This window comes from Scomber japonicus, chromosome 14 (assembly GCF_027409825.1).
Source record: "Scomber japonicus isolate fScoJap1 chromosome 14, fScoJap1.pri, whole genome shotgun sequence".
Taxonomy (NCBI): domain Eukaryota; kingdom Metazoa; phylum Chordata; class Actinopteri; order Scombriformes; family Scombridae; genus Scomber; species Scomber japonicus.
Window position 1 is genome coordinate 19,713,304 of NC_070591.1, and position 23,668 is coordinate 19,736,971.

Consider the following 23,668-nt stretch of genomic DNA (forward strand, 5'->3'; position numbering starts at 1 on the left):
GGTACTGTTGATATTATTTAAGTTTCTGTTCATTATCTGTCGTGTTTATTCTTTACTCTGGTCCCCACTGGCTTCTGTAATGTGGATACTAGTCTTCCTGGGATCCGCACAACATGAGCAACAAACAGCGATTTAAAATCACATTAATCAATAAAACAATACAAATCAGAAAATATAATAGAAAGATTAAAACACAACTGAAAAGGTAGAGAATACAAACTTAAAATATGATCAAAAAGGACCAAAACCACAAGAACTAAGAATAACATCTGTCAGACTCTTCAGATTGTTTTAATTACTTTTTTTTACTATAACTACTAACTTTTTGACATCAAGATGATGAATGATGTAATGATCATCAACATACTGAAGTAAAGAGAAGTCTGCTTTCGCTCATAATGGCTGCAGCATAAATTGTATAATTGCTTTTGTTTCCATAATAGGTGATCAGCTGGAGAATCTGAACATCTGAAGCAGAGTTTAAAGAGACAGAAACCAAACAGTGCTCATTATGTTGTACAGTCAGTCAGTACAGAAATGAAACATTTACAGTTGAAGCCTATATTGAATACTTGTAGAGTATGAGATTATATATTAGATAACCTATCACAAGAATATCTCGTACGGCCTAAAATTAAAACCTCATACACTGATACACAAACAGGAGAGGCCTGATTGGCACACTGTATCGCCACCTGCGGAAGAGGCACATCATTCTGACATAAATCAGTAAACTTGACACATTGCTATCCACACCACTGTTCTCAGGGAAAAACCTCTACGCCATCAGCCCCGCCCTCTCTGTCTCCCTCAGGCCATGGCCTCTGAAAATCAGTGAGAGAGGCTTTGTTTGCTCAGTGGCTGGCCAGCAGACACGCCACCAAAGCTCACAAACAGTTGCTCTGTCCTGCAAATGCATGCTGTGTGTGACACAGGATTCCAGTGCATGAAGTCCACGGAAAAAAATTGACAAGGAGGTAAGAGTGACACCACTTAAGTTGAAAAGGACTAAACTCCCTCTCTCTAAGTAGCAGTCAGAAGAGGGATAGCTTTTTAGGAAAACCCATTTAGGGAGATCCGATTCTCGCTGTTTAGGGAACAACATAAAAAGTCCAATTAATTCCTGCATGTGGCAAACCAATACAAGGAGTGTAGACAGTGTTTTAAATTACAGTGAAGATTGGTCTGTTATTTTCAAAGATGCCAATTACTATTCAAACCTCAGACTCATCAAAAAGTTGAGACCTGATCTGATATCAGCTCTCAACTTTTAGATATTGAGATTGAGAAAATGGAAAGAAAGTTCAGGTGTGAGTGAGAAAGTTGTGTAGGTTTTGACCTCTTTACTGTGGCTTCCTCTCTTTTTGAAGCTGCTTGCAACATCCTTGCTGACTCCAGACTCAATTAACTAAGAACAACCTCTTACCAATAAACCAAGACAGGAATAAAGTTACACACACACACACACACACACACACACACACAGGAAACAGGAACCGTAGGTGTCTATATTGAGCTAGTTTTTGCCCCAATTTAAAGTCTGCTGTTATTTCTGTAACAATTCAAAGGTTTGCTGAATTTGAACCTCTGCTGAAAAAACACAATACCAGTATTTTACCTGTTTTTAATTTTATTTGGCAGGAAAAGTGTTTCCACCACCAGTGGAAAATGACACTGACTGGACCAGTATTAACCACAGGATTGAACATGTATTTTTATTTGCAACAGCAGTGCAGAAAAAGATGTGTTTTACAAAGACTGGTAGCAACACACTGCATTAAAAGCATTTTGGGACATTCATCATAAATTACCAGAATATAAATGAATTCAAAGTCTTGTATCCTTCAATATTTTTTTTTTTTTTCTTCTCACAACAAGAAGGCCATACCATTCATTTGAACTCCAAAACAGCTGACTATCAAACAAACTTTACTCTCTGTACACACACTTACATAATTTATTTGAGATATTGCACATGAGAAAATATTGCTGCAATAGGAAATGTAGAAATGTAGTCTTGCATAAATCCTGCTGGATGAAAAGTTGAGAGGGTTCACTATTTGACAGCCAATCTATTTTATCATTCACAGACACTGATTTTACTTTGTGTTAAATAAGTTAATATCCATAAAAAGTCAGACTTGCTAATGAGACATTTGACCATTTTAGTAAATCTTTCTCTTGTTTAATGAATTAAGTTTACATTTACATTATTCAACTTACAATAAATTGACATTATGTTTATATGAGTAACATTTTTGCATCTTTTGTAACAAAATATTCATACAAAAGGCTGCTCAAAATTACTGGATATTACATTTATAAAGCACAACTGAAATGTAAAAATAAACTTTTTACAAATCATTAAATATTTAACAAAATAACTGTAGGCTTTAGTTGTATTCTGTCACTTATTTATAGCAAAACTATTCCAAATACGTGGCTCAATAAACGTTCTACTCTGTTGTTGCTCTAAATATTACATTATAAATATTCATTTTTTCTTAAAGCAACATTATTTGAAACATTTACGTAATTTCCAAGAAAGGAAAACAACAGTCTGAAGACAAGTAAGTTTACAATCCCAGTTTGTTTTTAATGTGTTACAGCGAGTAAAGCGTGAGTCACAACATGTTAACCCCAACTTACCCCAGATTTCAGAAAATATATATACATACATATATATATATTCTTTAATTTCAACACTTTATAAAATGCATGTAATATCTCATTACATACCTGTATGTGTCCTTGGCCTTTATCCAACAGGAATAATGTAATGTAATGCTAATGCTGGCCTTATCGTCAATCTTGTAACAAGGATGACATGTGGCTGAAAAATTTACCAAATTTAACTATAATTCAATTTCTAGTCGATGTGGTTCATGCATGTTAAACAGGTCTTGTGAACCAGATTCATCATGCAGAAAAAATGTGGCCTTTGTATATATTATTCAGATTTTAACAGTAATTCCTGATGCAGTGAACTTGAATGTAAATAAGTAGGTCACCTATACATTTGAGCAATGTGTCATGTTCATTCAGTGGTTAAGGCCGTACAGTAGCTCATTAAATTGAATCAGTGCAGCAGGGCTACACAGCGAGGGCGTTGTATTCACAACCTTCATTATTCAAAGAGCTTTGCTTTCTATACCAGCATTTATGGTGTAGGCCCCTTGCAATAGATTTAGGTGAAAAGAAAATAATAATAAAATAACATAGAAGCGGAGGAACAAAGAGGAAATCAGTACTGTAAAGGGAATGAATAGCTATATCTCTACAACCTTCCTCTCATAAAACGTTAAAGAAATGTGATGACTTTGATGCTTTTACTGTAAAAAGCAGCCAAGGAACTGAACAAGCACATTTCTCAAAATGTCAAACTGTTCCTTTAATCTAAGATCAACATCACTGTTGTGTTCAGTGTGTGTCAGTAGCAAGGTTCACATATGTTAGGAATGATAACTCAGGATACTGATCATTTCAAAAAAAGAAAGAAAAACAGAAGAAAAATGAAGATTCAGGCACAGGATTTGAACACATATTAGTCTGAATTGGACCAACATGAATCTGGTGATAGCATGTTGAAAAGATGAAAATGCTACATTAGAAACCAAATCAACTGGTCCAGAAGGCACCATATTTAAGTAAAGACTCAAAAATATAAATAACAACCTCACCACAAGGTTCATTTATTTGCAGTCGTTCTGTCTGTGAATCATGTCACATAATCATCTTCAGCAGGTGGGGTTGAGTCACAGAATTTTAGATATTTCATTTTCTGAGCATTTTAAGGGCTTTTTATTGACACCATGATCTTCATATGTTATGCAGAAGATCATGTGATACAATCGATAGCTCCAGAGCATCTACTAAATGGACATTATGGTGAGAATGTATTGTCGACTGCTGCTTGCAGGGTCTCTAATGGGCTTTCATTCATAAATATATAGTATGGTTTATCTGAATTTAACATATTTAGCACTGAATTAGAGAGTATGATTAAATTCACTAAATGAATTTGACAGCTAGAGAATTATCAATGAGTCGCAGTTGCACTGCGACCTAATGTAATGTGCATCGTCTTAATTAATCTCAGTGAATTCAAGTTCTAATTGCAGCTACTGGATAAAGCCACAGTAGCTGTAATGCAGTATCAAAGGACAAAACCTGATCTTCTAACATGGGAGATGTTTAGGAAAGCTGAGTTTATACTGCGCTCAAGAAAGTTTATTTTAAACTGCTTTGTATATGAATCCGAGCATATGGGGTACACTAAGCTTTGGTTATGCTTTTGCTAGATGGCTAAATATTCCAATTTGGGGATCCTGCTCCACAAATATACAGCAAAATGCATCTTCTGCCATTGCAGTCTGTCTATGAAATGCAGTACAGGATTTTACAGCGCAAATATAAAGGATAAAGCTGGTGGGTTTTTCTATATTTTTCTTATTACCAACAAATCTAATATCTAGAGTCAAACCAGCAATGAACTCATCCTACTTATAAGTATTTTTGTGTATCCAAAGTCTGACGTGCTTTATTCTTCTGTGCCGTAGACCTCCGTTGTCCAAAACTATTGAAAACCTGTCAGTGAGCCACACTGTTGTACTAGCTGACATGTTCCTTTGCCAGGAAGATTACAGTCACCTTAATTTGTGTAGAAATGGCTTCCAAGACTAATAACAGCAATCACATTTATAGTCTCTGGAGAGTAGTTCCTTGTATGGCAGACATCATGTGCAAGGTTCTGTTTACAAACCTTCACTAGCTCCTTGTGCTACAAATCACAACTTCTTGACTTTGTACTGAAGTTCTTCAATAAATTCACCATGGAGCACAAAGTCAAGATGTTCCACAACAAGTTGGTAAGGAACCAAAAACATGATCGTTGTTATTATTCTTTGGAGACATTTTTAAACAAATAATCAAGCACATACTCTTCAAGGTCAAAGAACATTTTTAGTTTATGGACAGCAGAGGTTTACAGCACTGAGGCCAACGATATATCAGGCTTTGCATGCACACACAATACATGTAGTTAATTATTTGGTTTGTTGCTTTTGCTCTGCACATGAGATTAGTTGACAGTAAGTAAATTAAAGAAAATCGCCAGCCATGCCCTTTAAGGATTATGCAACAGCACAGGCAGGAGTAGAATAAAGCCAGACACAAGATGCATGCTCTAGTTACACATTAAGGAAAGTAGTAAGCACTGTTTTATTTGAATTGTCCCCTTGGTTGTTTACACCGAGACGTCATCGAGTGTAATAAAACTTTCGGCTGCCAACACACTCAATGGAGCTTTCATCTTTGGACCTTCTGTGTGTAAAGCATCTTTGTAAGAGTCAAAATGTTTGTTTGCTGGTAGCAAAATTCAGCAGCTGATTGAACTCAGAAAGAGATTTTTGCTTTGGAGTAAATTTCCTGTCTGGGTTTGGAGATGCAATATTGTGCAATATTAACCATACTACAATATTCTTCTCAATTTAACTATTTTAATTTAATTCAATGCATTGTGTAGCATTGTGTGCAAAAAACACTGGAAAGCCTGGATATATGTGGCTATGGCTTATTTCATCTCAAGTGAACGCTAGACTATTCTAGATAAGAAGATATACCTCCTAGCAGCATTAGCTAACACGCTACAGTGAGAATTGGGTGACACCGGTTTCTCAAATGTCAATCCACCCGCAGTTTCTTATGTGCGGTGCGTTCCAGAGATGGTGTACCATTTGCATGTCCATTTGTTGATACAGGAGAGCCATTCTGGTGGTCCTTCTTTAGAGAAACACTGTGCTTGTTGTAAGTCTTGTGGAAGAGAAAGAGAGGCAGAAAAAACATGAAAATATAGTGTTATTTTGAATATTTAACAGGTTAACAGAATCATGATTAAACATCATCAAAACATGATAGAACACAAAAGGGCTATATTCATAATGTATTTAATGTAATGTATTTTTATTTAATGTATGAAGCATACAGAAATGCTAAATCCACGAGGTCGACTCATTAGCAGTGACAGAACCAGGTAACACAATTTAGCATTTTGTTTTAGATAAAACAAAATGCTAAAAATCGTCTTGTGGAAGAAAAAAAATACATTTATAGTTTTCTCTGTAATATTAATATTACAACATGAAGTTGGCTATATTTTATACTTTTTCATATTGTCAACAAATGCCCTTGAAGAGACCAAAACCAATTATTTCTTCGTCTGTCCTTCAATACTATCTTTTAGTCCCTTTCCTTGTCCCTGCTGTGTCTCTCAAGAAGGTAGCTCCTGGTCTGAAAAGCGAAGCCAATGCAGAGGTTTCTTAAACCTGCATTTTCTCTAATGGCCAGCAGGGGGTGACTTCACTGGTTGCAAAAAGAAGTCCAATCTATAGAAGTCTATGAAAAAATATGACCCTAACATCTCACTTGATTCATTACCTCAGTGAACATTTTCCTAATGAGTTTATGGTCTCAATTGTTAGACTTCTTCAGTGTATTATGACGTTCATTTAGTAAATCATGGTCCCATTTAGAGTAAAAAAGTAGATAAAGCACGGTATGCTTTAGGGCGTGGCTACCTTGTGACTGACGACATTGACTACGCATCGTCACCATGGCGGAAACCAGATTTGTTTATAGGTGTAGCTGCTGCCATTTCACAGTGTGTTTTCAGTTCATGGAAGTAAATTTGCATTTTAGTCATCTTGTTCAGCGCTTGGTTGAACTAAAGTACCCTGTGAGGTTTCTGGTAAGTACGTTTTGTTTTAATGGTTTTAAGCCAGCTAGCAAAAATTAGCATTAGCAAAAGCATTATCACAGTTAACCACAGAGTGTAAATGACACCACTGCTAACCAAGCTAGGTGTTAGTACTAGGATCAGCTCCATCCTTTCAACCAAATATAGTCACTTCGGGCTCCAAAAAATCCAAATCCAATTCAAGGCTTCAAAATGGCAGGACATAAACCAGTTGGTGACATCGCTGTGACAATGTCTACAATTTTTTACAGTCTATGATCTCTCTGTGGAGGCCCAAAGTCTTAAATGTTAAATAAATAAAAACTCGGGAATCATAACAAATAATAATAAATACATTTATACCAGAATTAAAATATATAGTATGACCATAAAGTTGATGATCAAAATGGAATCAACAGCCAATCACATCATTTGATCTGGGATTGTAAGATAAAAAAGGAAAACACAAAAGCTACTGGATTTAATTAAAACTAATCTAAAATAAACACTGTTATTGTGAAAATAAGCACAATTATTTCATGTTCATAAATTTTTTTTTTTTAAATAATAAAAATCTAATTCTTTATTTCATAATCTCTTACTGAACACTTTGTCCTCAGAACACTCAGGCCAAAGGCCATGTGTACACACTGTCACAAATATTAGGTTTTCTTTTTTGCAGTGCTGCAGTTTTTTTGTAAAAATTACTCAAACAGGAGTACATGGTGAATTTGTGGAGTACTACTTTCAACTGCAGATTAAAACACATGGTGCACCAATTTGTATTTATGGCAGCAGGATGGTGTATGTGGGATTAGGTCAAAATAAACTGCAGTGCTCATGCTCAGTGATGTAGAAGCATTAGTTCAGATGTGTGTTTCACTGCTGTGGTTTTAAGGTTTTTTTGACAACCATTTAATATTTGTCAGTACAATCATTGTTGGTTTTAGTCTCTTGATTTGATTTGTTGACAATATCACTATCCTTATCCTTTCAACTTGTCAATACGCAATTAAACAAATGGAAAAACAACTTACCTGAAAGTAGAAGTTTGAGAAAAGGATAATGAGTGTGACCATGTAACCTATTTGGAAGTACAGCCAACCCGTGGGGAAGCTACATGGCCATTTGACTGCACACAGTGTCTGCCACATAGTTAAAAAGAATTGGATCTGTGGAGGAAACCATGACACACACATACAGACACACACCAGAGTTAGAGGGTGACGGAGGGTGCATAGAAAGAGTTAATTGATCCAGAGCCTAAAATATCTTAAATGTCGAAAAAGTCACTTTGCTCCAGTCATCTGCATTGTATTGAAACTAAAGTTGCAGAAAATATCCCACTGAATGTGTAAACAGTTACCTACGCTCCACACTTTAGAGTGAATAAAACCTCCAAACAAGAGGACAAAGACTGTGTTTTGTTGCTTAACTCATGAAAATACACTTTCTGGTTTGCATTTTACAAAGGATAGCTGCTGAAATAAGAGGAGAAAGTACAGAATGAACGCACCAGCTGTAACTGTGTGATGTACTTCTTCCACCAAAGATACGGCCGCATGGCTGGGACGGCTGAGAGGCCGTAGTAAGAATACATCACGACGTGGACGAAGCTGTTAAGGGAGGCACCGAAGTACGCTGACGAGACACAGAAAAGAGACATGGAAAGTGATTCATCTACAGGGAGCAGTTAACGTCAGTAAATGGCAAGTGGCTGGTGTTCAAAATGTAAATGATCAAACAGGGAATACACCTTTCAGTGGGCTGCTTTGTTTGGAACAATTACAACAAGTTTCATGTAAAATCAATAGAAGACTTTAACAGTAAAGTAATACAGAAATAATATAGTAAACATCTGATGAATAATGAAACGTGTTGACAGATCAAAAATGCCATGCTATATTTAAATCAATACTCAACTGTAGACTGTAGAGAAAGGTTTTCAGTTTAAGAAAATTGACAACTTCATAAGACTGGTGTCCTGTTTTCTGTGCAACTTTAATAGTTTTATTAATAATGCATGCGTATTAAAAAGATATCACACATGCAGCAGTGTTCAGGTCAATACGTGTCCTTTTGTGTCCTTTCAGGCTTTGTGGGGAATGCAGGCTGTTTTCAGAGCTAATGGGTTTAACATTAGAGCACTTGAATTATTTAGCTTGTAGCGAGGCCAAACAGTAAACGGGGTTACTGGAATGATTTGAGTCACTGGAGGGCGAAGTTGTGTTAAAACACTCACAATGGCCGCAGGGTACCCAGTTCATAACGAACCACCAGATATTCAGCATGGTAGCGTGGTGGTAGATGTGAAGAAAGGTGATCTGGTGGTTGTTTTTTCGGAGAATGAAGAAAAAGGTGTCCATGAACTCGATGAGCTTGGAGAAATAGTACCACCACAGGACATTTATGATCTGAGAAGTGAAACAGCAGAACAAAAAAAAGGTTAAAGATATAAATAAGATAATAATTAAAGATCCCTGAAGAAATGTTGTTTACTGAATCACATTTCAGGGTGCAAATCAGAAAAAACAAAAGCAGACTTCCTTCCCAAAGGTCCTTGAAAGTTCAGGAGGACTCATAAAACAATTTAACAGTCTGTAGCAGTGACACGCTGATAAAACTTTTTATTTAATCACTGCAGAACTGCAAAGCATTGCACATTTTACTGTGAGCCTTGTTTTCACCTCCACTGCTGTGTCCTAACTGAGCTCTCAGTTAGGACACTGAAGAGAGTCATCATGATGACACGAGTCAGATTAAATTGACTCCCTGTCTCTGCAGCTTATCTGCTGGGATTTACAGGTACTGGCTCATAGAAGTCAGAGCAGTAGATTTGACATACATTTTGCTTAATATTATAAATATATTCTGGTGTCCTATAGTAACTGGTGTTCATATACTTGCTGTTCTGATTATAATATGAAGAAACAGGATGATAAATGGTGTACTTTGTAATAAAATGACATGAAATATCTGATTAAAGAAAAAAATCACTGGTAATAAAGATAAGTGTGTCTGACTAACTCACCCTATTATCCACTTCTTGTGCACTGTGAGTGTCCTGGCAGTAGAAGTTGTAACCACCATGCAACACAGCTGTAACAAGCTGCAAAAAAAACATTAAGAAGACTGATGAATGAGGTTTTCACCCAGTTACTACAAACACAAGATAGACACACACACAAACACTGCAATGCACAAATAAAATGTAAGAGTGAAAAATGAAAGATACTTTCGTCTCCCTTCATGTAATACACACATGCACAGATGGCAAGTCAGATAACCTGATTTTGGTACCAGTACACCACCCCCCACTATGACCTCAATAATAAAGTAGAATAATCATCTTTCTGACAGTGTCAACAAAAACTGAAAATGTATAAGCTTTGTAGAAGTAGAATTTATGGCAGAGCTGTTTAATTGTATTGCATTAGACTGCACAGATGTTCCTAATAAAGTGCCCAGTGAGTGTATGTCTCCCATACGTTTTCATATTACAGTGGCAGTGACTCTATATGGTACTGCCATAAAGTTGTGAGAGACCAATTTAAAAAAGAATGGTCATAATTCAAGCATGAAATGTTGAGATATTCTGAGTTTTAGTCCCTACAATCAGTCTCTAAAACTCTAAAAATACTGGATCCTGCACTTCCCATAAAGCAACTAAATTATTTATTCCCTTTATTTGTAGAGGACCATGCACAATGTGTATGATGTATTGTACCAGATTAAACTTAAAATTAAACAATAAGGAGAGAGTACATAATAAAAAAATATACACAAAAGTACAGAAGTGTATGTTGGACAAGTTAAACCTGCAGTGCAGAACCTTTGCATTTGACTGAACGTCTGTTACAGTCAAGCCCTTGCCAAATGAGTCAACATAATGCTGATTAAGTCTATCACTTTTTAAAATCTGGTGTCGTGTTTGACATTCCTACGCTGGCTGGATAAATGCATGAATGTAGATTTCTGCTTAGTTCCTGTTAGCTCTGTGTTAATGAATGGGGATAAAATATATAATAATTGTGAAGCTCTTCTAAACTTTACAAATACTATTGAAATAAATGGATCAAATATAAAGAATTTATCCACTTTTTTTTACAGCCACAACAGTAGTGACAGAGTAGGCAATATTTTTGTAGTTACTCTCCCTCCAGGATTAAAAATAAGGATATTGATTAGGGTTTCTGTTCTAATGTCTCCATACCTAATCTGACATCATCAGGATTAAATAAATGATAAATACTTTTTCTACAGATTCTAAATGTAGACTGATTTCCATGTGTTAAATCAGTGGAGTGCCCCTTTAAAGAAGGAATATTCAAATGCAAGTAGATGCTTGAATGCTGAAGTGTAGCTTAATGCTGATTCACCAAATCAGTATAGATCCACTGTCTTTGATCTGCTGCTGTAAAAGGCTTCACTAACTAATTTGAGAGCCAAGAAACCATCAGCTGTGAAGCAGCAGCAGAATTAAGTTCATTCTGGTTCTAAAGTATTTTATTATGTTTTTGTACGATACCTATAATTTCATACCTTCTAGCATTAAATCTATGAATGAACAAAATTGATGACAATCATTATGTTGTTAACTGTTGTGCCCTGGAAAGTTGACAAGAACAAAACTGCCATGTACTTTGATTCATCTCATCAGGTGACATTGATTTTAGACTGGCAAACGTTCACCCCATGTCTGGGGTATTGTCAAAGTCCTGGGTTTAATGAATCACACAGCCAACCTCTGAGGTCTTACGCAATGCAGACGGAAAGACAAGACGCCAGCACTGTTGGCTGGATGGGGAAGAAGGCATAGACTCCTTGAACTTACACATGCACAAAACACTATGCCTGATTCATGACATCCTGTTTCCAAGGTACATAAAGTAACAGATACTATCACTATGTTAACTGAGATTTTAAACAGCTAATTCAGCGCAGAAAGAAATTCTCCTTGTTTGTTTACATCAGCGCATCAATTTCAGTTATTTAGTTGGCTGTTTATAAAAAAGCAGTTTTCCAGCAAACAATAGGGGGCTGTGCTGACGTCTGCGAGGGCGTATGAGGGATTTGATGGCTGAAACAATGAGCCTGTCAGCATCCAGCTGTGTCCCTCTCGCTCCCTGATAGCATTGTCCCTCATGGTGGTTCCCAGTGAGGGAGGCCAGCAGCCACAGGCCTGCGTCTAATGTCAAAGAGTCAAATGTGTTAAAGGATAGTTTGACATTTTGGGAAATATGCTTATTTGCTTTTCTGCTAAGAGTAAGAAAAGAGGCTCAATACTACTCCCATGTTTGTCTGTCTGAAGCTCCTGGATTTAGCTTCATATTTGAAAGGAACAGCTGGACATTGGAAATATTATTCACTTTCTTGCTAAGAGTTAGATTATTTGAAGATTGATACCATACATGTCTGTCTGGTGAATGTGTAGCTGGAGCCGCATGTTAGCTTAGCTTACTATACTGACTGGAAACAAGGAGAGACAGCTCTCTAAATCTCTAATTAACAGGTTAAAAGTTTAAGTACAAAATCTGAAGTGAAAAATTAGGTTTTATGAGGGGTTATATGAAAGACTATTTCTTGGAGCAGAGTCTCCACTGGTTGCCAAGCAACTGTACCCTAGCTAAGTGATAGTGCGACACATAACCTCATAACATAACCCCTCCATTAAACCACAGCTTGATGTTTTTGTATGGATTAAACAAACGAGATATACCTCACACACTGGAGGTTTAGTGAGTATGTTCCTCTGGTTCAGGTTGATTTCATCTTCCTTTATAATCTTTCTGCAGCGAGGCACTGCAGCGATTGCTCTGGCCCACTTTACCACATCTCGCAGCGCCTCACAGTCTGTTTACCTCATAGAACATGTAGAAGGACAAGAGCGTGAGGCCCAGATTGTAGACCACCAGGAGGCCTCTGCAGGAGTACGGCTGCCTGTGTTTCATGTACTTGGGCCCCATCCACACAATCAGAAGGTACATGACTGTGAGTGCAAATGTTGGTGGGTAGTTGTCCAGCAGCAGCCATCCCCGCACCCGCTGATCTGAAATGTGGAGAAAAATACGCCAGTTTTTAACCACTAGATCAAGAGGAGGCCGATAAGGTGGCCTCACTGGTCGCCACAGATGAACTTGAGAAATGAAAGGCACACAGAGGAATGTTTGCTCAACACACTGGCAGCAAGAAAGTGAAAAAGCTGAGCAGAATTCTTGCGTACAGTGTGTAATATATGACTTGGGTCAAAGGTTTTTGGTAATGTTTACCTTCACTGTTCTGTTAACTGTTATGTTAGCTGAGATTTTTGAGTACAGTATTTGCAACACCTTTAAGACCAGAGAAATGCATTTTTATAAACTTATGTACATGACTTACCTCTGGGACCCATCCATGATTCTAGGTAAGTGTTTAGCTTATAATTGAAAGTCTCCATTTGTTACCTGAAAACAGAACACACAAACAATAACTCACATATGTTACATATTTTACATTTGAAAAATTATAATTAATTACTAATTACAACTTAAAGCAGCAGTAATCCATTTTTTGTCCACGTGGAAGGCAGAACTCCACAAAGTGAAAACAAAACACATTTTAAAGTTGATATTTACACATCCAGTGGACTGAGAGTAACATTAACTTGTGTTATGTTTCTGGTGATCCGTTGAATGAAAAGCACCTTTCACGCTGGACAAACAATCCACTAACACCCACTAACTAACTAACTAGCTTTTGTCTTCAGTGGATATTGGTATTAGTATTGGTATTTCCAGAGCGATGCTGTGATGTTCGTTAAAGTTCTGGACATTGGCGCATAAATAGCCAAGAATTATTTATTACTATGAGAAGGATTATCTGCAAAAGTACTGTTAACCTTTGTGTAGCAACTAATTTTGTAGTTTGTCTCTGTATGAAAGGAAGACTGAAGCACATAGGGAGAGAGGATGGACCCGACGGACTGTGTGGGCTCATGGGATTTTGTAGGCGAGGAATCTCGGCAAGGGCCATCTTTTGTTTAAGATCTGAAGCTGGACGGACCCTGTAACTTGGGTAACATCCATTGTTGTCATTGTTCAGCACATGTAGGATGTGGCTATTGATCTTTGTGGTATGTGCGGCTTCCTTCCTCCGCTGTGATTGTATGGTTGAGTGAAAAGTGACAGAGACAAGTGCGTTTTAATGTAACTCTTGGCAACCAGAAAAGAACCAAACTCTCGGAGCTCAGAGCAGAGTAGATGTTTAGCACCTTGTCACAATGCTGACATTTGTAAATACGCAGCGCTCCCATTGTAAACAATTCAAAATATACACTGGCCTAAAAAAAAAGACCAGATGCGAGCTGTAAAACAAAAACAACTACGAGAAATACCTTTCACATTACACATTTGACCTTTTTTGTTTCATTAAAATAATGATTAGAGCATCTTAAAATATGATAAACCTAATTAATCTGCCTGAATTACAGTGTGATCAGTGAACATGATGACATGCTTGAAGAAATTCTGATTATATCTAAGTGGTGTTTTGATAACAGCAATAAGGTACTGTTGTATTTGATACATGATTATTATAACCACAGAAGACAACATCTAAATTATAATTCTTCTTTTCTGCCTACATCAGACCACTAACACTTATTAGTCATTTGTCTGTCTATCATTACTGTCTTTACAAATCTGTACTTGCTTACTGAGTCTGTTGCCTAACTTTTATGTATTTATCTCTCTGAAACTTTTCTTCCTAATAATGATAACTCATCCTTGGTGGTTTCAAACAACATATCAAATGTGGATCTGGATTGCTAACCGGATACCTAATTTCATAATCTTTCATGTGCAAACATGTTCATGACTGTAAACTTCCTAGAATCCAAGAAGACACTGGGCAGATCTGTAAAGAAGATACTGTAGCAGCATATTAATTGAGTTAAGACTTTAAAATAACTCTCTGGCTCTCAGATTGTTGATGAGATTGTTCAATTGTGGATTTATTAACCCTAATGTCTCCAGGTTTTAATAATCACAGACTCTAGTCTGGCTCAGGCAGTGCTGCTACATTTACTTTGACAAAAAAACCTTTGTGCATGTTCTTTGGCCAAAGCTGTCAAATTATGGCGGTGATGCGTTACTGCTTGCATCTGTTGATCACTCTGTTCTTTGTGAGTGTTTTAAACACAGGTTGGTATGTGCAGTGCCGATTTCAACAGTTGTGTAACTGTCAGAGAGAAAAGGCTTTCCTCTGTGCTTTACCCCAGGGGTCAATTAGAGTTCCAGCACTTTTTCCATAAACAGTATGTAATTTACATTATAATATTACATTCCACCACTATGCCCGTGACAGTCAGCACAACCTTGTGATATAAAGCAGAAAGCCATTCCCATGACTGTATGAAAGTCTGGATGTTCACAGCTGGACTGCTTTTCTTATACAAATAGGCTTTAACTTATTGTCTCAGTCTTGACTCCCTACTCATTTATCTTCAGGGCATATTTTGACTGAAATCTAAACCTGGAAAAACATCACAGTCACGTTTTGAACAATGAACTTCCAGATTTCCCTCTCCTTTAATGCAGAGGAACAATGACCAGAAAGCATCAGGTCAACCACCACGTCTTCCTGTAAAATCGTTAAAACTCTTATATAAAGTTATGACAAGATTATTCACACTGCCAAGCAAAAGTTAGTACAAATCCCTGCAGCTGATTCTCTGTCTGATAACCTGATAACACACTTTCTATTCATTATCACCCAGGAGGTATTTTCACAATCCTGCAGCTGTGTCACTTTAGGCTTTGTGCACAAAATGCAACCTTGAAGCCAAAAGAATCACAGTTCTGAGCCATACATTCAACTCATTCCAGTTATGTCATTGACTTCTGCACTACTGGACACTCTCTACACCGGCACCTACCGTGGACTTAACAGACAGAAATGTGAGTAGATCTATAAAGATTCAAGATTCATAATGTTTATTGTCATATGTATGGTAAAAACACAGAGGTTCAGACAATGCAGTGAAATTCTTACTTTGCTGCTCTCCTTACACACATCAATAACACATACACACAACAAACACATGACAAAAAGATACATACAACAATAATATATTAAAGTTTAAAAAAGGTAAAAAGGCTAAAAAATAAGATTAAGTAAGATCAAGAGAAGTGCCAAAAAAATCTGAGTTAATGTAAAGAGACTCTGTGCTTTGTGCAAACAGATAGTGTCAAAGTTAGCTAAAGCATGTCTTTCAATCTGCATGTGGCTCCAACATACAGTCATATGATATTAAAACAGAAATCTAATAGGGCACACCAGTGGCTTTGTTTCTTTCAATTTGTGTGAAGAAGTATTCACTCTAATCCATTAAATATTAATATTTCAATAATCAGAGTTGCACAATAGGAAATGAGAAACAAACATGAGTAATGTAGTGGGAGTCAGTTCTCAAAAAGTCCAAGTAGATATTGTGCAATGTGTTCCCTAGGTTACCAAATAGGCTGTGTTATGGTTGTGTCAGCTTCACAAAGCAACACAACTAACATATTCAACCACCTGAAACCACATCACAAACTGCAATATGATAAATGTATCGAGGCCAAGAAAAACATTACAACAGTTGCTAACATGATTTGTCCAACATCAACTCAGACATAGAAGCGAGCCTGAACTATGCATCACCATATCCATCCAGCTCACAAAGACACATCGAGATCACCAATGCAATCACATTTCATTTGGCCAAAGACATGTGTCCAATAAACACTGTGGATACTGCAGTGTTAATTTCGTTGACGAAGACTATGACGAAAAATATTCGTCAACAAACCTTTTTCACGGACGAAAACTAAAAAATCATACATGATGATGAAGACTGTGACGAAATATAACTGACAATTTAGTCAAGGAATAAAAACGAGAGGAAAATGTTAGGGCGGGACGAATGGAGTGTGTTTAGTTGCACAGTCTCAGTTGCACTGATTTCAGTTGACTTCGCTCGTTAGCAACATGCTAATGTTTTGCAGTGCACCCCGTCCGCGGGGCAACGGCATGTATCATGAACAACATAAATGTCAGTGCTAGGTCTAGGACGAAAACGAAGAATTGACATCTGGTCATACTTAACATATGACAACAAGGACAACTAGACCATCTGTAAACCGCATGGGGCAAAAATCGCTGGGAAAAACACCACCAACTTGAAGCGACATTTACAGACGACTCATCCAGAAATACATGTGGAGGTAAGCATACATGCTGGGGTTATTTTATCAGATAGTCCACCATGTTTCAGCTAAACTTGAAATAAAATAGAACCTAAAGGAAACCAGAACTGTCTTGATTAGACGATTGTCTCGCTGAATTAATGAATATAAATATTCAATGTCCTCAAATCGAATCAAATGTGTACTATTATAGTAGATGTTGTGGTATTGACTGGACAAAGTGTGTGCGTGTGTGTGTGTGTGTGTGTGTGTGTGTGTGTGTGTGTGTGTGTGTGTGTGTGTGTGTGTGTGTGTGTGTGAGAGAGAGAGAGAGATCTGAGAAGATTGGGCAAGGAAGAAAAAATCACAGCTTGATTGCCCCTTTATTCACCCTCACAGATACATAAGACGTCTGATGACAAAGATGACCATGGGCCAAGTGGAAATAAAGCTAGTGCTGCTAGTGCAACCCAGCAGCAGGCCATCTCTACAGCTTTCCTAAGTTCTTCAAAGTACAAAACTGTATACACAATATTTCATTTTGTGTGCAATGACATTACAACCAATGCATATTTTCTTTTACATATGTCTTGTTTTTCTTTTCAAATCTCTTAGATTTTGCACACAATGCACAGAGTAACAGGTGATGAAGAAGAAAATGATGCTTACAGAGTTGTGTTTTTAGTTTAATGTGATATTTACCTGTATTTTCAATGCTGAGAGAGCAGAGTTTTTTTATTTACTTGACCATTAAGGAGTATTTATTTGGTAGTGTGCAATGGCATTACAGCCAATACATCTTTTATTCTACATTTGAGAATTGCTGTTGTTTTTGCACAGACAGTAGAAGACAATAAGTTCAAAGTTAGGTGGTTATCTATTTCAATAATATTGTACTTCATCTTGAAAGAATGTCATATGCATTGCATATCATTCAGGGAGAATGCTTTTTTTTCAGGGAGCATGTATATTTTTCAGGGAGAGCAGGCCTTATGCTTATTTTATGTGAGATTATCTTTTGTGAAAAAGCCATTGCCATGTTTTTGACATTAAGAATAAAATAAAATACTTGTTTTGTATTACCACTAGGGATGGGCATGATTAATTTATGATCAATAATTGATCGTTAAAAATGTTGTAAATCACATGACATTTTTATCGATGAAATGCTGGTTTCAAATAAAAGTTGTGTTGCGTAGTGTGAGTCTTGAAGCAATGCAAGATTACACTATGTGTACATCTTACCAACGGGGGCGATATTTGACAGAGAAAACGGCTCAGCTACCTACCAGCAGCCGTAGATATCAAACGTAAACATGAAGAGGTCAAGGCTAAGTTTGGCGTGGGACCCTTTCAAACTAAAAATGACGGAGTTCATTGTAAACCCTGCACGTTGGCCAGGCTACCCAGGATAGCACCACAATGCCTCTGTATCCCTGCTACTTCGGTCCCGTCAGAGCGTTTCAGCTGCTCGACTGACTGCGCTCACTGATCCCTGAGCATGCTAAAATGCTAACATGCTAATCAACAAGAATCAGTAGGCTGGAGTTACTTTACTTTGTTGGCAGTGGACAGTCACCACTGTAGCCTTTAGGTGAGTCACTCTTGTTGTTTTATGAGGCTCTTGTAGTTAAATAAGCATAATTGTGAAGTAACACTATCTCTGTCACTCACTCTCCCTCTTTCTCTCTCGGCTCGTCTGGGTGCATTTTGGAGTCCTTTAACGTTATATTTTGCCAAGAACTGTCAGTCCGGAGTGATATTCAGTTTTTTGATTAAGTTGTTATTAGATTTGATTTTTTTTTTGCAAGTGTTTCTAAAAGAGGCTCAGTTGTGTTTAAGAGTACTCTATTGATTGATATGTGAAGAGGTTTGGCTTGGAGCTTCGGGCTCAGCTGCTTTTACAAGCGTCCCGTATCGTGGCATTTTTAAGATAAAAGATAATGATTAATCGATAATTGATCGTTAATTTTCCCAATGATCGATCAAAAAAATGTATTCAAATGCCCACCCCTAATTACAACCGTTAAATCTGTGTCTGTATTGCATATTCAAACCTTAATACCATTCCATAACAGACTTCCAATGACTGGAAATTCTGGAGAAACATTTCGTGGACTAAGTCCACTATAGATTTAGTCGACTAAATCTGCTAATATTTGGTCTACTAAAACTAGACTAAGACTAAAAGATTTCAGATGACTAATATATGACTAAAACTAAATATGTGTTTATTCAAAAGACTAAAGCCCAACTTCCAGCAGGTCCGTCAGCGGCGCGTTACAGCTGCGCTGCGGTCACGGAGCTGATAGGTTATAGTGGTACCTATCAGCTCCGTGACCGCAGCGCAGCTGTAACGATCAATGAGAGTGTTTCCACCAGGAGCGTCTCAGCAGCGTGTCAGCAACGTCCCAGCAGCGGCTCTCCGCGCCGCAGCACTATCAATCCGCAGCATTTCTATTTTTGACGGAGCCGTTTCTAACTTGCGACAAGCTCAACAGAGCAGATCGCACCAGACAGGAAGTCAGACACAGCATCGGCATAATAAAACTTCCGTCTTTCAAAATAAAACAACCCGTGCAGCCTCCTGATCGTATTTCAGCAACAACCACGAATAAAACAGACAGATAAAGATAAAGACACCATCAAGCTACGTAGCCTACTGACACATGAGATATGCACAAAAATCAAATACATTACCAAATCAACTAAATTTGAGCAAGTTAACAAAATCGGGCTGTTTAGTTGTGCTGCTACTACAGTAATTACGGTAGAATAAAGGCACTCATTCGGATTTGATTGGGCTTTTGATTGGGCTGCTAATTACTGTATTAACAGTACAACTTCATTTTAAAAGGAGATTTCTCTCCCAGACCATGCTCCACTCCGCTACTGTAAAGCTCCCGCTGTGAGTTGACACCGGGCAGAGGACAGAGCTAAACTGTGGCACAGCTGTTCCGCGCTGCTGACGGACCCGGTGGAAATCCCCAGTAAGACTAAATCAGAATTTGCTGTCAAAATTAACACTGGGATACTGAAGGCTTCAGGAAAATGGTAAAAAACACTGGACAAAAGATATGTTATCCCCTTGCAATTGTTTTTCCAAAGTGGCATTGCCTGTAAATACTCTGGCAATAAGCATTTTCTGCATACTTCTTTGTTCTCATTTGGTTGTATTCTGTGACAGCATATTAATTTTTTATTGATTGTATATTTTGGGTACATTTTTTGCCCTGTTGAAATGTTGGTACATTTTTTACTTAAATTCTTCTTTAAAGAGACACACTAAATTTTGGTGAATAGGAGGACCGACTCATTTTGATACAAAGATTTGCACATTAGGGGCATAAGAATAATTATGGATGTAAAAACAATTACATTTATATAACAATAACTATATTGTTTGTCATTAAAATCAATGAATACTCGTAATATTAATCATGATCTCAATATTGATCAAAATAATTGTGATTATCATTTTGACCATAATCTTGCAGTCTTGTGCTAATTTCTTCACTTTTAAAGGAGCAGTGTATAATATTTAGTGGCATCAAGCAGTGTGGTTGCAGATTGTAACCAACTGAATACCCCTTCCCCTTCCAAACATGTAGGAGAATGTAAGGAAGCCAAACTCATGAAAAACGTGAAAGACCCTCTCTAGAGCCAGTGTTTGGTTTGTCTATTCTGGACTATTGTAGAAACATGGTGGTGCAACAGGGCAACCTACAGGCAGCAGACCCACTCCTCATGTATATTTAAAGGGCTCAATCCAAGCTAACGAAAACAAAACAATTCTTATTTTCTGGACATTATAAACTACTTATTGAATAAGAAATGAAATATTATACCACTTGTGCCAAGCCAGTCCTGCTAGATGCCACTCTAAATTTTACACACTGCACCTTTAAATAAAAAATTTGAATGCAGGACTTTACTGTGCATATTAATAGCTTTACTTCAGGGAAAAAAAAGTTTTGAGTACTTACTTTACCACTGCCAATAGTGCCAACACTCCCAGTTAGAGAAAGGGTGAAAATAAAGCAGGACAGAGTTTGCCTGGGGCCCCCAAACCACTAAATCCGCCCCTGACTACAGTTACACAGCAGGACCGTTATGTCTTTAAATGTCACTTTAAAATATGATGGTCATAAATGTGAGTATCACGCTATGTCTGCGTGCTGGCGTCCATGTAGACGACATGACAACACAATAGTAATTTTCCATCGGCGTGCGTCACACGTGTGTAATCTAAACTGCACTTTACGCGCTGAGCTCTTGACAAAACTACAAGATGTGTGATGAAGGCGGTCGTCCGTCCCATTACATCATCCTTTCATTTCCGAGCCGAAACTTCCAGAGAAGACCTGCTTTAAATAAAGAAACAAACAAACAAACCCATCGCATCCTGTCGATCGCATCCAGGCTGCAGTAACAGTAGAGGTCAAAGCTTCAGCATCATCACCACAACTCATCGCCTGCAGACGCCATGCGCCCTGCTGCGTTTTTAACTAAAAAATCTCGGAAAGCCTCACCATAAAGTCACCCAGCCATCCATACGGGGTTAGATAGAGGGCTAAATGTTGAGTGTGAATAAAGTGATGCAGCTGTTTATCGTGGACTGCCTACCTTTCGAGACGGGCGGAGAGCACGGCGGTGTAACCTTGGCTGGTTGGCCGGTCTGAGCACAATGTGTAGCCTTGTCGCTCAGTGGAAAATAGTGGGAGGAACACGCAGACTGGCCCATTGCCCTGCAGGAGGGTTACTGCCAGGAGGTGACCCGGTGTGTTGCAACCACACACACACACACACACACACACACGCACACACACACACACACACACACACACAGTCAAAAAAGATGACATCAAGGATATCTGCCGTAATTGCAGTTAAATGTGCTGTAGTTCTAGTTCCTGTAAATTGTTAACTCGAATCATGTGAGAACTGTATGAGTAGGAGAGGATAAGGCCAGTTCTAACTTGATCTTCTTTTTTTCATTTTACATTCTTACTATTGAAAAATCAGACTGAGAAAGCATTCACACCCTTAAAGTAAAGTAAAATGGCAATATCATAATGTACTGTAATACTCCATTACAAGTTATTGTCCTGTATGTATTACTGGCAAAAAGTAAAAGTACTCAATGCTAAAAAAAAAAGGTCAGTTACATGTTGAAGTAGCATTTAACTAATTTAACTATGCAGTTAAGTAGGTTAATCTGCAAGGCGCCATAGTTGTAGTGACAATAAACCCATCATACCGTATTTAATAAATACATTTAATAAATTGTGTATAAAATCTCAATCTGCAAAATACTTTACAACTAAACCTGTCAAAATGTTGTAGTGGAGTAAAAAGTACAATATTTCCCTCTGAAATGTAGTGGGATAGATGTATAAAGTGAAATAATCAAGTTAATAATAATAATCAAGTTATGTTATGTCAATCTTCAGATTTGTACTAAACTACAGTACAAACAAGGGTAGTTTTAGGTGAAATAAGTATTTATACCATTGTTTCTGGTCTTCTTGCTTCACTTGAGGTTTTTTTTTTTTTTTTTTTTTTTTTACCACGTACAGTCCCAAAATACATGGACATGGAAGAAACAAAGAAATCTGAAAACAGATTATTCAAAAAAGAAAAAGATTTCGGGAGATTAATTGGCAAAACTGTGCCGAGCTTCAGACATGCTTTAATGAGCTGCACCCAGGACCGCTCCTGACCTCCTGAGGGTCCTCATCAGGAATTTTATTTTGGGCTCTCTGCTTTTCTTTCTGATCTGATCAACCTACCTAGATTATAATGCCAAATTTAGAACATTAATTTTAATGTGCATCATCATGTTTAATGTGTGTCATATATGTCTTTGTAGTCTTGATTAATAATAATAATAATAATAGTAATAATAATACATTTTATTTAATGCACCTTTCAGGGCACTCAAGGTCACCATACAATACACATAAACAACTATTAGAATTATTGCAAATGAGGACAGCATTGCACCATTTCGACTCTATCCTCCTCTCAAAGGCAAAAGGAATGAAAAAGGAGGTTTGCTGGGGAGAATAAGTGTGATTGATTGATGACTTCAGAAAAAAACAAAAATTGTCAGATTCAGCCCCTCCAACTCTGACAATGGAAAGAAGGTTTCAGACACTGTTCAGCATTTTGTTTTAAGCATACTGAAGACTTTAAAGTACTCAAAAGTGAGAGTAAAGAGCGTCTGATTACTGGAAATACTTCCTGAAGTGCAGATACATATTTTTGTGGTGACAGATTTTTAATTTCCCCTAAACCTACTTACGTACTCCTTGTATTCACTGGAATGAAAGGGCTTGGAAAAGAAAACATTTAAGGTGCTCCTACATGCCCAGATTTTTTAAGTGACTAATAACACCAGCAAAACTGATTCACATATTACTGACTGACAAATTCATAATGTAGGAAAAACCCACTATTTGCTGAAATAAGCAGTCACATTCATGCAACATGGTTAGATCAAATAGCAGATATTGATTGAGAACAGAGTTCACAGTGACGATGGCTGCAAGAACTATTATATAATAGATATACTAGTTAAACAAAAAGTTTGTCAAGCACCTGGTTGATCTCGGATATTCCATGTAACAGGGAGCAGGGGCTGTTAATAGTACATCATAATTCTTGGTAGACAGACATTTATAATAATCTAATCATCAATTCCTATAATCATTGATGCACTTGCACA

The 23,668-nt window shown here is 37.4% G+C and overlaps 1 protein-coding gene across 2 annotated transcripts; it reads right to left on the reverse strand.

The window, feature by feature from the left end:
• Window positions 1–1,624: 1,624 nt before the first annotated feature.
• elovl5 (ELOVL fatty acid elongase 5) lies at window positions 1,625–21,694 on the reverse strand. Of its 2 annotated transcripts, none has more exons than XM_053333223.1 (8): window positions 21,334–21,479; window positions 13,112–13,176; window positions 12,595–12,782; window positions 9,765–9,842; window positions 8,976–9,147; window positions 8,250–8,374; window positions 7,771–7,905; window positions 1,625–5,811 (listed from the first exon to the last, which is right to left on the reverse strand). In XM_053333223.1, the coding sequence occupies exons 2-8, from the start codon at window positions 13,167–13,169 to the stop codon at window positions 5,683–5,685; spliced, it is 885 nt and encodes a 294-aa protein (XP_053189198.1). In that variant the 5' UTR covers window positions 13,170–13,176; window positions 21,334–21,479; the 3' UTR covers window positions 1,625–5,682. The 2 variants fall into 2 exon arrangements, with proteins under 2 accessions (XP_053189198.1, XP_053189197.1); XM_053333222.1 differs by lacking the exon at window positions 21,334–21,479 and adding an exon at window positions 21,565–21,694 and having other exon boundaries at window positions 1,626–5,811.
• Window positions 21,695–23,668: the final 1,974 nt, after the last annotated feature.

Bases quoted from the DNA above. Each gene is read 5' to 3' on its own strand.
- elovl5 (XM_053333223.1), bottom strand. From the start codon at position 13,169: ATGGAGACTTTCAATTATAAGCTAAACACTTACCTAGAATCATGGATG. The intron at 12,783-13,111 runs GTAAGTCATGTA...TCCACATTTCAG, and splicing joins ATCATGGATGGGTCCCAGAG to ATCAGCGGGTGCGGGGATGG. The intron at 9,843-12,594 runs GTAAACAGACTG...TTTTTTTTGCAG, and splicing joins CCTTCTACATGTTCTATGAG to CTTGTTACAGCTGTGTTGCA.